The sequence below is a fragment of the Lepidothrix coronata genome, unplaced genomic scaffold, assembly GCF_001604755.1.
Source record: "Lepidothrix coronata isolate B3197 unplaced genomic scaffold, Lepidothrix_coronata-1.0 Scaffold45, whole genome shotgun sequence".
NCBI lineage: Eukaryota > Metazoa > Chordata > Aves > Passeriformes > Pipridae > Lepidothrix > Lepidothrix coronata.
The window spans coordinates 4,085,406-4,101,151 of record NW_016690225.1 but is presented as its reverse complement, the minus strand read 5'-3'; the positions used below and the strand labels follow the sequence as shown (position 1 = coordinate 4,101,151).

The following is a 15,746-nucleotide window of genomic DNA, read 5'->3' as shown; positions in this document are numbered from 1 at the left end:
AATTATTTCCCTGATTTTTTTATAGCAAATCCCTTCATAGGATAAATTCAAACTGACAGAAGATAGATTAAAGAGTATTTTTCCCCTGAGAAGATATGCTTCCTCATAATTGTAATGTCAAAATCCCTGACATCTGAGCCTACTTTACCTAACACAACTAAAACAGACAAAAAAAAAAGGATACTCTGTAAGCCTGAAGTAAAAAGTTTGAAATAACTGCACTCAAATGTTTAACTATGAATAGAATCTTCTCTTAGCAAAAACAGTGTCCAATCGTAGAGTACTAGGAGAAAAAACAATTAACAATCTCAATTAACAATCATCCTTACATAAAGTACCTGGACATATTATACAGGCAGAAAGAAAGGGCACGGAAGATCACTGTAAAACTCCATGGCACAGTATCTACCAAAACACAGTAAAATGCAAAAAGAGGAAAGTGTCAAAAACTCATGCAGGTTAAAAAAAAAAAGTAACTTAAAAAAATGTGATAAATACAATTTTTATTTTAATGTGTAACAAATTATGTAAAGTTAGAACAAATTATATTAAAAACTTAATACACAAAAAAATCTTAAGATACTAAAATTAAAACATTTAAACAGAAAATTTTAAAATCAAACCATGAGATTGCAAAACTTACTGGCCAAAGGAATCAGAATTTATAAGTGCATTCAAACTTGCCCTTTGACTCCTTAGCTTTTCCTACCTGACACATACTTTTTAATACTTTCATACATTCATGTAGCTAACCTAAAAATGTAAACACACATCTTTTAAATTGAGACTCCAATAGATAAGACCAATATGAAATTCGGATTCAGCTGTGACTTCCCAATTAGAAAACATATGCTAGTCAAATCTTCACACAAAGCTCCTAATTTATGAACCCAAACAACAGTTTTGGTTCAGGTAGCTGATACTGGATTTCTATAAAATGCTAACAGACCTCAGTTTTAATTTATTTATTTTATTTTTCATATATCAGGCAGTAAGTGGAGGATAATCAGGATCAGCACTGAATGTGGCATCTCCCCATACTAAATTCTTTCCAGATTGCCCCAAAGCCAAATCTGCAGCACACCGGAACCGTAGCTGCTATCTCATTGTACCAGAGTCCTGAAGGACATAATTTTCACCCTCAGAACTACAACCAAAGGTAGACAGAATAAAAATTAAGATATATGCAAATATCTGGTTTGCGATATCTAAAACAGAAAGAGCACAAAGCTTACATACCTAATGTATCTATTTTTGCAGCCAGCTGAACGTAAAGTCTAAAATTAGGCATACATCTTAATTTGAAAGTAGCATCCCTTGGGCTTAGCAGGTATCACTTCATTTCTGCTCTAATAATACACAGGACTTTGTTGTATACTATAAAATACATATATGCCTGGAGACAGCTGTGCACTGAAATCGCTAATGAAATGTGACAGGGTAAACCCTTTAAATGGAGCCAGTATCACAGCAGAAAAATTTCACTGGGCTTCTTTCAAAAGTTTACCACATAAACATGATACACTTCACTACACTTCTTTTCAAATTTTGCAGTCCACCAATCCCCAAATTTTTATCCAAGACCTTTACTTCATTATTTCTACCATCACAATTAAATTACAAGTTGCAATTATTTCAACCTCTCAAAGTCCCTCACAACAGCTAACACTGTTTCACAAAGCAGCAACATGAGCAGGTGCTAACTGGTGTTACTGCTGTAAGTTACATGAGCTAATAAAGTTCAAGCCCTGGGAGGCTGCTCAGCTCCCACCCGAGCTTAGAGGTTTGCCTTGACGGCAGCTCTGTGCCCTCCTGCTCAGCTCCCACACCGCCCCAGTACCCTTCCACTCCTGAGCTGCCACTGAGGGAAGAGGGCTCAGGAAACTCAAGCACAGGTTAATAAACCCAGTCTCATGCCAAAATGCAATGGCCAACACTTTCTTTCCAAACACAACTGAAGAAGGGTTAAAAGTGATTATTTCCCTTGGATTTTCCAGTTACGGCATTTGCCTAGAAAGTGGGTCCTCATCTCGAGGAGTCAGACCCTGCCACTCACATCTACTGAAAGAAAGCAGTTCAAAGGCAAACCTTCACCCTGACATGATGAAACCTAGTTATGACGCCTCTGCCATCACGGAGAGGGGAAGAACCAGTTTCCTAAGAGATGACAAACCACCTCACCAACAGCAACCAGAAGCACTTCCCTATATTATGCTGCCACTTTGCTGCTAGACTTGCACTGCCCCTTGCCTTCTCATCTCCACCTTAAGGCCTCATGAATTACCCGTTGGGCGGCTGAACAGCTTCAAAAGGAAAAGCAGGGAGTAAGTAAGGATAATCTTGTCTGGGAAGGTTGCTGTCCTGGGAATAGAGATGGGCACACACACTCATGTCCACTGCCATTTGGCCAATAGCTAGAAGACTAAGCATCTATCCCAGTCTCAGACACCAAGCTCTCCTCACAGATTTCTTAGGAAGCCAAGACATAATAAAAAAGCCCAAGCTCTACTCCACTGGAAAACACCATCTAGAGTTTAGCAGCATAACATCTCCACAAAGTTTTAGTTTGCTCTAACCCTAAGTAGTTTTCAACCTTGTTGAGACACAGCTTCAACATCAAACCAGGAAGCACACTGCACTATCTAACAGGGATCTCTTGTATTTTATAAAATAATTGTTAGAAATACTGCAGTTCTGCTAAAAAACCACTGAGGTAGCATCTGATTCTCATGGCCCTTCCAGAATCCCAAAATGACAACGAAAAACACAATTTCAAAATGTCTTTAATGAAAACACCAATTCCAAAAAATGCTATTCATCAGGAAGTGGAGGTAGGGAACGACGGCTGACACAAGTACTGAACAAAATCCATATGCATTAATTAAATTATGGATTTCATTCAATTGTCAAAATCTTTCAGAAGAAAATGATCCTTTCGGAAGATGTCTGAGTGATGATTTATTATCTCTTCACCGGCATTCCATACAAAACATCAAAAACGATTACAACAGAAAAAGTTAAAGAACATTTAGTCCTCATCTGATCTGAAACGTGCACAAACACAATAGATATTAATTTCATCACCCTGACAGCAACTGGGATAAGATGCTAAGGGTCAGAGAGAGATGAGAGCATTCAGCATAATAAATCACTAGTCCTTTCAGCTCTTCAAACACCCTAATCACAGGCATATTTGCAGCCACTCTAGTTTTCACATTCTAGGGAAAGCTTCAGCTGTTTATTGTCCGTACAAAATGTAAAAGACCAGACTGCCCTAACACAGTAAAGACAAAAGCAGTAATACCACCACAGTTCATCAGCTACTCGATGATTTAAAAACTTGGGGCCAAATCAAGTATTAGCACCAGCAAATGCAAGTCCTCCAAAGTGTGTGAATTGCACTTGTTTGTACCAGTTACTGCCTTGGCTCCATCACTGATAAAATTTGCTCTCTGAGACTTTCTTTACATAGCATTTGATTCACTTTACATAGTGTTCAAGCACTATGTATATATTCTTCCTAGAAAACGGCACTGTAGGGTATCTGCAGCTCACAGCAGGACAAGTGGGAAAACACAACTGCATTTGCATCAAAACCAACAAAGGGCCAAAGCAGGGCTGCTCTCTCTATGCCACTTTCCAACAGACAGCATTTACACATTTTCATTACTGTGAGTTTATAATTTTAGAGATTATTGAAGAGCAGTGTCACAATGCCACAAATGAATTAATTTCATATATTTATAGCTCCTTAATAAAATTCACGGAAACCCGCTCAACTGTAATTGCACCAACAAATTTGCACAGTATTATAGGATTTCACTTTGTAGTCGTACTGGCTTTGTCCAATTTACCTCACTTACAGCATTGGGATGCTCTGGTTGCTTTTTGTACTCTAAATACTGGTTCTTCAATTTTCTACAGCCAACGCTTGCGTGATAGTCAGCAAAAAGGACTATTTTTGGCAAATCATTAACGAATTTTAACATTATTGGAAAACCTAAACTGATGCCAACTTAGCTTGAGTTCTCTCAGGTTTTGTAAAACAAATTGTTTTGGTGGAAAAAAAATGTGTCTGACCCAAAATTTAAAAAGGGAAAGTATTTACAGTATAAGCAAGTAAGAAACTTGTACAGTTACGTTATGAGCCACCGTCTAGAACATAAGTACTCAGCTAGGGCTCATAGCAACTATAGATCTGCAATTATTTTAGAACTCAAAAAAAATACTTAAGAGAAAGGGAAATACTCGTATTTCAAAATTTTCTGTCATGCAGATCAGGTTATCATCTTATTTAGTTACATTTCCCAACAGAAGAGATACTGCTACAAAGATAAAAAGCCTTCCTAGCATGAACTAGAGTTTTAACAAACCTGGCTAAAAACATCCAAGTCAAGAATAATAAAAAAAAGAAGAAAAATACGCTTGTGCATACACTCATGAGGGGGAGACAGATTTAGATATTTGATGGACTAATAGCAGATGACAGATAGAAACATCACCCCCTGACAAATATGTAGAAAGTAAATATCATGATACTGTAGTAGTTAATTTAGTCAAAAAAATAATCCATGTTTATGATCCAAACCAACTTTACCCTATTAACACCCAACTCACATTACTGGGAATTTCAGCAAATTATTTTAAGATTGGACACCTCAAATATCCACAACTGCCTTAGAGCGTTTTTGTATGGAAATGCCACAAATACTCTGAGTGAAATACCAAAGAATGCTAAACAGTACATAAATAAAGACTTTTTATGTACAGTAAGATGGCAACACTGCCAAAAAAAAGTCACTTAAGCATCTGTAGAAATCTAACGACTTCAGGGAGACTACGCAACAAGTTCCAGTATTCTGATGGATGAGGTCGTTGGCCTTCCATTTATCCAGTTACAAAAAAAAATATCCCCCAAACACTTCGATCTATTGAATAACCTAATAAACCTGAAAGAGACATGGAATTCCTCCCTCCCATGGCTATTATGGTGTCTTAATGCTGGTAAAGCCCTACAACTGCCTTTAGGAAGCCACTATTCTTGCTAGTTTACTGGAATTAAGTTTAATGATGCTACACTTCTGCATCTAATTATATGCCTTAAAACAGCTCTCAGGTTACCATCCCAATCTCACTCAGGCACATGGTTAACTTTCCACTGTGAGTTTCAAGTAAAGCATGTACAGGGTTCGAAAGACACTCTGAAAGGGAGGTCTGAAAGGACACTCTGTTTCTCCTCCTCAAAGGGGGGGCATCTTCCAGTTAAATGATACATGAATTGTAAGGGTTATACCTCTTACCTCCCTACATATGCACGTACTTTCCAAGTTTTTATTTACCTTCCAGTCTCAGTTACTATTTTGCTTATGACATATGTCTCCTCTTCCATCATCTCTTAACGTCATCTGTTACTTACTGTGACAAAGTATCTCTATTTTAATATTGTCCTAATTGATCACCTGTACTATCTCCCACCATTTTTGTGTGTATGAAGTTTATCAATGCAATAAAACAGGTCAACAGATTATGGCTGCCTTTTTGTTTCTTTCAATTAGCATTTTCCTTTCTTTACCTCTATGTCACAGGCATTTTTTGGATAGAAGTTCTTATAAAAAATTCAAAGTGTTTGCTACTCTCTGCACACCAATCATAGGAAACTAGAGTAGTTTTTCCATTACAATTTATATATTGATTTTTGGTTCTCATTCTTAGATTGGGTTGAATTAAACTACTATACTGCTACTTTCAGCAGCTAATGACCAAGGTGTATTACTACACATCAAGGTATCTGCACTAAAGACACTACAGAAGGCAGATAAAATGGTAAGTACTTAATCTGTGTGCTACTACTCCCTCTTTCCCTTTTTCTTCTTTTTTTTAAAAAAGTAACTCAGATATGTAAAGCACAACACAAGTTAGCTAAGTTGGACAAGACGTAAGAGTGAAGTTACACGAGTTACAAGCTGAATCAAAAACCACCACTAAAGGAAGATCTCACTTTGGTTTTGTATCTGTACTATTTACTCTGATGTCAAACTGTGCAGCTCCTGTATCTTTAGCTAGCTTTGGGGGTTTCCATCAAAATCAGTATGAAGCAAGCCCTACAACTGCACTCAAGAGTGGAAATTAGGGAAGATCTAGCCTGATTCTGAAACAAATGCTTTGTTAGGAAGTGGACAAATGCCTTAGCTGTAAACATGGACAAGGCCTTCTTTGTATGAGCTCTGTCACCTGTCAACATGTGTTGCTATTCTTTACTCTCAAGCACCTAAAGATGACAATAACTTCAAAGAGACTTCTGTATATTCAAAACATTGTGAAAGTCAGGTTTAGGTGCAGGAAGCACCTGTCATTTATGTAACTATTTTTTACATGCAGAATTAAAAGTCTTCTTGCTTACTTTTCAAATTACAGACAAATATGTAACGTCTCAAACACAGCACTTTGTAAGTGAGGTATTATTACTTGAATGCAAATATCCTGCTAGTCACACAAGAGAGGCCTCTAATTGCAACTTATTCACCTGAAACTGAGATCCTGAATAATGACAATCCATGGCTGATCCAAAATTTAAGGGTCAAAGACTGACATGTGGTAGACTGCACAAAAACTGAAAAGCTGTAATAATTTCAAGGTTAAGTAATCTATTTATTAAAAACTTGTACGTGTTTTATGTACAATTATGGTGATAGCTTCCTCATCTGCTGCCAATTTAATACTACAGATGTGCAACACAGGCCACGGGGCTTCAAGTGTGTAAAGGTGGCTGCCACTCAAGTGCTGACAGAGCACGACCAGTGTCGCATCTCTTCCGTTTTCCCGACCTGCAAAACGAACACAACACCAACACTCCGTGAAAAGCATCACCAGCGGAGCAGCGGCGGCTGCGGAACGAGGCGGATCCTCTGCGGACCGGGCACAGGCCGGGGCCGCAACTGCCCGCGGACTCCGCACGACCCGAGAGCGGCACCACCGACCGACGGCCGCTCCTCGGGCCGCCGGAGCCTCCTGCCCTGCTCTGCCCTACCCGCCCGGCTCACCTGCACGCCCGTGTAGTTCTCGAAGAAGAAGAGCACCATGCTCTGGTAGATGGTGTACAGCCGGTCGTCCACCTCGCGGTAGAAGCGGGCGGGCAGCACGGCAGAGAGCAGGCGCCAGGCGCCCCATGCCAGCACGTAGGTGGGCGCCGTGCCCATCATGACGGCGGCGGGCAGCACGTAGCGCATGGAGTAGGTGTGCAGCACCAGCGACAGCAGCATCTTCCCGCTGCCCCCGGCCTCACCGGGACACCCACATGGGCGGCGCGCTCACACACGGTCCCGCAGCCGCATCGCCCGCCGCGCCGGGCCGGGCACACCCGCCAGGCGGGCGGGAAGCAGCAGTGGCGACCGCGGCCGGCAGAGACAGAGAGAGAGAGAGCGGCGGGAGCGGGCACCGGCTCACAGCTCTGCCCGCGCCGCCACCATCTTGCCCGGTGGAGGCGGAGCCGCGCCGCAGGAAGGCGGCCCCGCGGCCGCGGCGCTTCCGGGCGGGCGGGAGGGGCCGAGCGGGGCCGGCCGGGCCGAGCTGCCCCGGGACTGTGCATTCATTGCTGTCCTCGTCCCTCTCCGCGCAGAAGTGGCTGCAGTGGTGGCCTCTGGCTGCTGGGCTCCGTGCCAAACGAGGCACCCGCGTTTGCTTCCTGCCCACGATTCCAAAGTGGAGCACTAAGAAAAGTAAACTTCTCCCTTTGCAAGCTCCAGGCACAGTGGTGCTCAGGGTTTAGGAGGCATTTCACGTTACTAGTCTGCATTTGGACGCGTTCTCGCACAAGCAGGCAGCTGCCTGGCTCGCATCCTCCTCTCTGACCCCCAATAATCTGGTGGCAGCAGCATCCAGATGCACCAACTGCTTTTCAAGAAAATACAAGAAGTCTTGAAGAAAACGGTTCCATAACCTTCCCAGAAGGAATTTCTTATTATAGCGAGGCATTTATTCCTTGTCTTTAAAAAATTAGTTTTATCCTGAAACTTGTAAAGATCTCGTTGTTTTGAAAGAAGTGGATACTCAATACCTTCTGCTAAGATCTGTTTCCTTTGCCAGGCTTTAACTGGGACAAGCTTTGTCCTTCAGTGCTGTTGACCTCGTGCTAGCTGTTTTTTAATGTGTGTTGAAAGTGGCATCCTGAAGAGTTCTGCAAAATAAGACTTGGGAAATGATACTAGGTTGAAGTCTGTGGCAATGTTCTCTTCAAACACTGAACATTCATCATAGCATCTGTGTCCCTAACAAGACTAAAGGGTCTTTATTTCGTTTCCCCATCCAGAAAGGGAGGTAGGAGGGGTCATGGCAGCTTTTCTGTCAGGGCTCCCCATCCTGATTAATGCATACATTTCTGACTTCATTGAGTAACTGCATACACTACCCTCAGCTCTGGACTACCAGAGCTGAGTAGAAGCACTTTCCCCATCACAGCCTCTTTTGGAAGGGAATTTTTCTGCTTTAAATCTGGCAAAGCTAGGTTAGACAGTGAAGTGAGGAGGAAGTTTCCATTTTGTGATGTCTGTAACATGGCCACATGGAAGAGAAAGTAATTCACTATAATACAGGGAGGACAGAGTAATCCAACACAACACAGAGAAGTGGATTTGAGCAGAGCCAGATATGGAGGAGCGAATGCTCTGGTGTGGGTGGAACAGTGGGATGGATTGGAGAGGGGATCCAGACCTGCTGCTTCACAAAGGCAATGGCAGAGAGAGACAAGGATTCTGAGCAACTAGGTGTGTTTGTTTAATGAGACTGTAATCGGGAGTGGAAAATGTAGATTAGCAATCTGAACTGGGATTGGGAAATGGCAGAGGATTGGGGAAAATATGGCAAAGTTAAGATGTCTAGGTTTAAAAGCAGATTAACTTTATGAGAAGAGGGTAAAAACTCAGTGAACAACCTGAAGAGATGACTTGCAGTGAAACGAATGTGAAGGGAATTAAAATAATCTTCATATCAAGGAATAAACTTGAAACCTCTAATTCCATGTATATAAAACCATATCTTTTCTTACAGGATTCTAAATTCAGTCATACTTCTGAAGAACCTGCATATTATGTGTTTACAAAATCTGCAGAAATGAACAATTCTGCCTCTGGAGAACAGTTCGGCAATCATGTAATAACTAGGAACTGAAGATGCAGTGTGCTCTAGGATGAGCCTGCTTGAGGAGGGAGTTTGGACCAGATGACATGCTGTGGTCCTTTCCAACCCTACCCATGAAGACACCTTGAATAAAAAGGGAAATAAAATACCAGGCTCATCAAGAAATAATACCCATTCTATGCACCAAAGGCAGTACAGATCTAGTGGAAAAGTAATACATAGCTGAACTCAATCAATCAGTCTTAGTCTGGTATTTCTTGATATATTTAAGTGCTGGACTTGTCCACTTTCATAATACTTTTTCAGTTTAGGATTTGTGAGGCCCTACTATATTTATTTACATGTGTTTATTTACATGTCTATTCTTCCTGTCTTGAATCTGACTCAGTCATTTGCCCCAGTGCTGAAAATGAGCACTGAGATTCTTCAGTTCATTAGGCTTGGATATAAAAATATATGTCTTTACCAGTTTTAGAATGTTTACTTTTGATTCCTTTGAATGTTTTTGCCCTGTATGACAAAGACTGCTGTATTTTCTTTGCTGTGTTTTACATTACATGTTTTTAGCATGCTCTCTCTTTTTCCCTTTTTTTTGTTACACTAATGTTTGAATTTTATTTTTGCCTTCCATTTTACACTTTTTCACACCATACCATCCCACACCACACACATATGCCTGTGCTCACACGTCATTTCTGCTTTTCATTATTTGCTATTTTCAACAGGTTGTTTTAATGTATTTCCTCTCCTAATTGAGTATATATTATCACATGTATAGATACCATTTTAGTTACACAAAAGTATGAAATCTACATACTGTGGCTTAGGGCTTAATTTACCAGTATAATTAGATCAGTATGATGTGGTAATATTGTGTTGAAATGTCTGCAGGTGAATGAAACCCAAACTTTTCCATTAAAGAAATATACCACAGTGATTAGATACAGGATGCTGCCACCAAGTCCTTGCTTCTCTTGATTCAGATACACTTTTTATCCTAGATCCCTCTGTATTGTGCTGCAGGAATTTGCATATTGGTCTTTCAGATTCTAGACAACAGAGACAAAATAAGAAAATTGTTCTGATCTTTGCTACAATTCATCATTTCTAGTCCTATGAAACCAAAGGCCCTAATTACAGCTCCTTTGACCAAATTGCTTTCTAAGCATTTTACTTTCATCTGGGTAAAGCAAAATCACCCCATTTAGGGTGATTAGAACTCCATTTAGGATATTAAGACTTCAGACCTGTTAAGGTATTATTTTCTTCTGTAGAACAGTCTTGAAATTTAGAGGAATAAACAAGCCTTCAATTTTGGAAAAAAGCATTGGTCTTCCATGCATAAGGAGCTCAGTCTGTTTGGTATGACCCTGATTATTCTAGTATTAGGTTCTTCTGCCAGTGATTGTCACACCTAAAGTAACCAGACTCACCAAGCTCTGGAAAAAATATCAGATGTTAATCTTATATCAAAAAATACTGATGACTGTGCCTCTAGAAGGAACTACAAACTGTGTCGCTAAGCACCAATTCTGAACATTACGGGGTTTTCTCATACTGCTAGTCACAAAATTGTGTTTCACAATTCTGTCACCCACTCACTGCAATTGCCAAATAGACTAAGCAAAAGCCAGATAATGTTAGATACAAATCAAACTGCCTCGAGGTTTAGAATTTACACCTTTACAGATGGTGTTATCTTCAGCAATATCCTGGGAGATGATTTATTGGTGTTACCTCTGTTTTTAAATGTTGATAAGCGAGACACTGATATTAAGGTCAGAGATCTAGATACAGATAAGGATTTAAGCACCTGAACTCCTGGAGTCCAGGACTTAGAGTGGGAACTTAGGCTTGCTATGCCATGCATGTCATGCAGAGAGCTAAGCGGCACAGAATAGGGTCCACAGCCATCATCAGGCTGTGCAGGAAGTTGATTAAAATTAGCAGGTTGAATGTGTATTTGTGCAAGATCAGGTAGAATGAAACACTGAGGACAGTGTTGTGTATGATCTCGCAAGTTCTCGTTCTGTATTTCAGAAGCACATCTGTCAACTTGAGATCCACAACTCACAGATCTCTCTCAAAGAGTTTGGTAACACACTTTTAAAAATGTGGCCAAAGAAGACACCAACATCACCTCCTGCTTCAGAGAACTGGATTCAGCATGGATTCAGTTTGTTGAGGGTATCAAACTCATACCTCCCATCACTGAGGGGGGTGACCTGCAGGGTAAGAATAGTGCACATCTCTCATGTTGAAGATGCATTTATGTAGCAATTGTTTAATGTAACATATAGAAATAATTAGATTACAGGTAGACTAGTTTAGACAAGTAGACTAGTTTATATTACAGGTCCTCTAGCTGTGTGTGTTTTTTCTAACAATGCCCATGACCTTCTGCATCTCTCTGCATTTGCTCAATGGAATGAAGGCTTCCTTGAATTCTGCAATCCTCTCCAACCTCAGGTGAGAACTGTAGTTGTTCCTGTCCATCCCTGACTCTGGCCTTGCAGGGCTCCTTCTTGTGCTTCTGTCCCGTTGGACTCCATGGCTGCCCCTCACACAGAACATAAGGCTGCACAGCATCTAACTGATCCACCTCAGTAACATGTCTACTACATGCTTGTGCTCTGCTCGTTCCTTTCCTCACCTTCATGTCCTGCCCAGAGACTCTCTTACCACGAGAAAATGTTGAGGAAGCACAGTGGGCCAGCTTGTGCTCTGAGCTAATTCTGTGGCCACAAGAGTATTTTCCACTTTATGTCCCTGTGTGGCAGTGGGCACGGTTGTGTTTGTGGTGTGATTTACACTGTCTTCTGCATCGTTCCCCTGCAGTGATAAGGAAACTCAAGTTCAGCTGTACATTAATTGAGGCAGTTCTTCTCTGCCTCCTAAGAAATTTCTTCTTAAGAATTTGGTTATACTTTTTATCCCTACAAGTCTACAATCTCTCCCATTTGTGGTTCAGGGTCTGGAGCCAGGTCTAATTCACCAAAAGATTTATCCTATGTGTGTCTACTCATTGTTCCCTTTGCCCATATTGGCTTTTAGCCTCCACAACAGCCTTTGACAAGCAGTAGAATTATCTAATTTTTTTTGGACCTGCCACATTATAATTTCATTTTATGTACCTTAGAGGTTGTATTGAAAGAGACAGAAAACCCCTATCCACTCTCTTATTTGTGCCACTCATGATTTTTACAGATCTCCATATATCCCCTCTCGGTTATCTGTTTTCAGACTGAATTTTACTGAGTTTTGCCCCATATGAAAGCTGTTCTATAACTTCTGTCTTGCAAGCATAGGAAGAATTACTTATGGCATTTGCTAACTTTTAAAGTTTCATTTTGCAAGTGATTCTTCTTTTACCAAAAATAAATCCCCAATCTTCATGTGAGACATTACTTTCACTCTCATAGGATTTATACATAAAAATAACTTGAAGATTCTCTGACACAAGTCTAGTATAATATGTCACCATTTAATAAACCAAATTAGTAAATGAGGAGAAGCACGCTTTTCCTATGGTTCTAAAACATATCTGATGACACCAGAGATATTGTGGTTTTCAAGACTCTACAGATTGTGGAGTAAAGAGAGTTTTAATGAACACAGACTCTTTTGCATCAAGCTGGAGTACTATCATCTTTCATCTGCCTCCAAGTTTTCTCATTCCTCTGTTTCCAGTCTTCACCCGTCAAACTCTCAGTCCCCCTTCCAAAACACATCCTTTGTTCTCAGCTATGCTTTTGCCTATCTCCTTCCCAGGCAAACCTAGCTAATTCTACTCCCATGACTCTGTACATCCCATTCACATTTCTCACACAATGTCAGTCTCTTTTTTTCCCCAGTGAATCCTAGTTTGCTCTTAATTTCCCTCGAGAGCTCCTAATCCTGTTATCCAGTCTTTATGTCAGTCTCTGCTTGAGCGATTCTAGTTTTTACTTCCTGCCCACTTGGTCACTGTCCAGTCCTTCCTCAACAATTCTCAGCCACAGCTTCATCCTTGACCAGCAGTTCTAGCTCTGCCTTTTTCCCCTCCTTTGGTCAAACTCTCAGTCCCTTTGTATGTAACTTGGGTGGCCTCTGTCTCTGTGGTACTTGAGTATAGGCAGGGAGAGCATTGAGAGAATGGCAGAAATAAGGTACTGTAGCCCTCCACCTGGTCCTTGGACAGCCTGAAGGGGTCAAAGCATGCTTTCTCTCTGAAAGGACAGCTTCTATAAAGCCTGTTCAGTGAGCCAGGATTCATGTATTTTAGCTGGTTCTCTATTATGCACTTGCAAACAGATTTGTCAAAGGTCTGTGACTTTGCCAAATTTGAGCCAATTTTCACAGTAGGAGCAGAAGTCATATCCATAGCTCAAATGCTATTCATAATGTTATCAAACAAATCCCTGTTCAAAGGCCAAAAGTAGTAAAATGTAAGAGGGCTATGAGCAGCATAGCAGAATAGCAGATTTTACGTAGCTATATTCCCTAAGGGAATCCGGTTTAGGAAATTTCAACCCCAAATTTTAAAATAAGCAAAGACAAGACAGCAAAGCTCTTTGACACTTGAAATTAAAACCTACTAGTAAAAACTGAACTGACTTTAATACCAGGTGATGCTACAGTTCTTCCCTACAATTAGGGCAGTGTTCAAAGTGGAAATCCAGCTGAAGGACAAAACCTGGGATCATGAAAGACTTGGGAAAAGAACTTCTGTGGTGTGCCTAGATACAGATGTAGCTGCTTGTGTTTAGCAGAACCAGGAAGACCAGTTGAACTGTATATACAAGTGTTTTGGGAAGCGTTAGTTATCTTCTTCTATCTAAAGTTTTAGTTCTGTACTACCCACAACCACATATGAGGGTTTTAGTCATAGTAAACCAACATTGTTTCAGGGACAGTATGGCTTCAGTATAAGAAGACTGTAGCACAGAGTATTTTGCTGTAGGAATCTATACCGTTGCTGCAATTAGTATGGCTAGGTAAGTGAAGTTGAGTAAGGTTATCTGCAACTGACGGTATCTTTTTTGTGTACCTTGTTCATGAAAGAAACAGGTAGGCTTGCTACTAAAGCTCAGCAACTTCAGAAACATTGGGTTCAAGTCTTGGCTCAGATACAGGCTTCCCATCTCCTGTTGTACAAGTTATTTTAGTTTCCTATTTATAAAATGAAAGTAATACTTATCTCACAAGTTCATTGTAATGGCAAATTAAGTTTAGAATAAGGAGATTCTTGTGACTAAGGGATGGCATGAAATCTAAGTTTGCCTGCTAACTGTGGACTTTCTTCAGTACCTGGCATAAGTTACTTCTTATCTCTGCCTCATTTCCCTTGCTGTAAAATAAGGATAGTATTTCCTCCCCACACCCTTTATTTGTTTAGATTATCAGTGGAGACGGTTGGAAGAATTCTGGCATGATTGATGACAGTAAGCTGGGGGGGAGTTTCGATCATCTGGAAGGCAGGAGGGCTCTGCAGAGGGACCTAGATAGGTTTGAGAGTTAGGATGATTCCAATGGGATGAGGTTCAACAAGGCCAAGTGCCGGGTCCTGCACTTTGGCCACAACAACCCCATGCAGCACTACAGGCTGGGGACAGAGTGGCTCCAGAGCAGCCAGGCAGAGAGGGACCTGAGAGGGACAGGAAGCTGAACATGAGCCAGCAGTGTGCCCAGGTGGCCAAGAAGGCCAATGGCATCCTGGCCTGGATCAGGAACAGTGTGGCCAGCAGGTCCAGGGAAGTGATTCTTCCCTTGTACTGGTGTGGCTGGTGAGGCCACACCTGGAGTACTGTGTTCAGTTCTGGGCCCTTCAGTTCAGGAAGGATATTGAGGTCCTGGAGCAGGCTCAGAGGAGAGCAACGAGGCTGGTGAAGGGACTTGAGCACAAGTCCTATGAGGAGATGCTGAGGGAGGTGGGGCTGTTCAGCCCGGAGAAGAGGAGGCTCAGGGGAGATCTCAGGGGATGACTCTCTACAACTCCCTGAAAGGAGGTTGTAGCCAGGTGGAGGTTGATCTCTTTATCCATGCAACTATCAGCAAGACAAGAGGGCATGGTCTTAAGCTGTGCCAGGGGAGGTTTAGGTTAGATATTAGAAAGAATTTCTTTACAGAGAGGGTAATCAGACATTGGAATGGGCTGCCCAGGGAAGTGGTGGATTCTCTGACCCTGGAGGTTTTTAAGATAAGACTGGATGTAGCACTCAGTACCATGGTCTAGCAACCACAGCGGTAGTGGATCAAGGGTTGGACTTAATGATCTCGGAGGTCCCTTCCAACCCAGCTGATTCTATGATTCTATGATTTGCTGACTCATCAAAATCTAGTGATTCAATGAGAACCCTACCCAGTTTCCTGACAGTTTGCTGACCTGGATCCTTGGCAAAAATCTGGGAAGTTCTGGAAGCTGTGGCTCTCAGGGCTTCCAGGCTTATTCTTCGTTGGTAGCTGGAGCTCTCAGTGTCCACAGCTGTGGGGCAGCCTGCTGCGCACAGACTCCCATTGCTCGTGGCTCTGGGGCAGTCCACCTCCAGCTCTCCGTGCTGCACTTTCACACCTTTTTTTTCTGAATAGGGTATTGTTCCCAACAGAAAGGCACTATATTATGAAATAGCAGTCTC

The 15,746-nt window shown here is 41.6% G+C and overlaps 1 protein-coding gene across 1 annotated transcript in view; it reads right to left on the bottom strand.

Moving 5' to 3' along the window:
- AGPAT5 (1-acylglycerol-3-phosphate O-acyltransferase 5) overlaps positions 1-7,490 on the bottom strand; it is a 55,366-nt gene extending 47,876 nt beyond the window's left edge. Inside the window, exon 1 of the mRNA XM_017814551.1 lies at positions 7,041-7,490. Coding sequence (XP_017670040.1) covers positions 7,041-7,259 — 219 coding nt within the window. The 5' untranslated portion in view covers positions 7,260-7,490. The remainder of the gene's footprint in view (positions 1-7,040) is intronic.
- Positions 7,491-15,746: the final 8,256 nt, after the last annotated feature.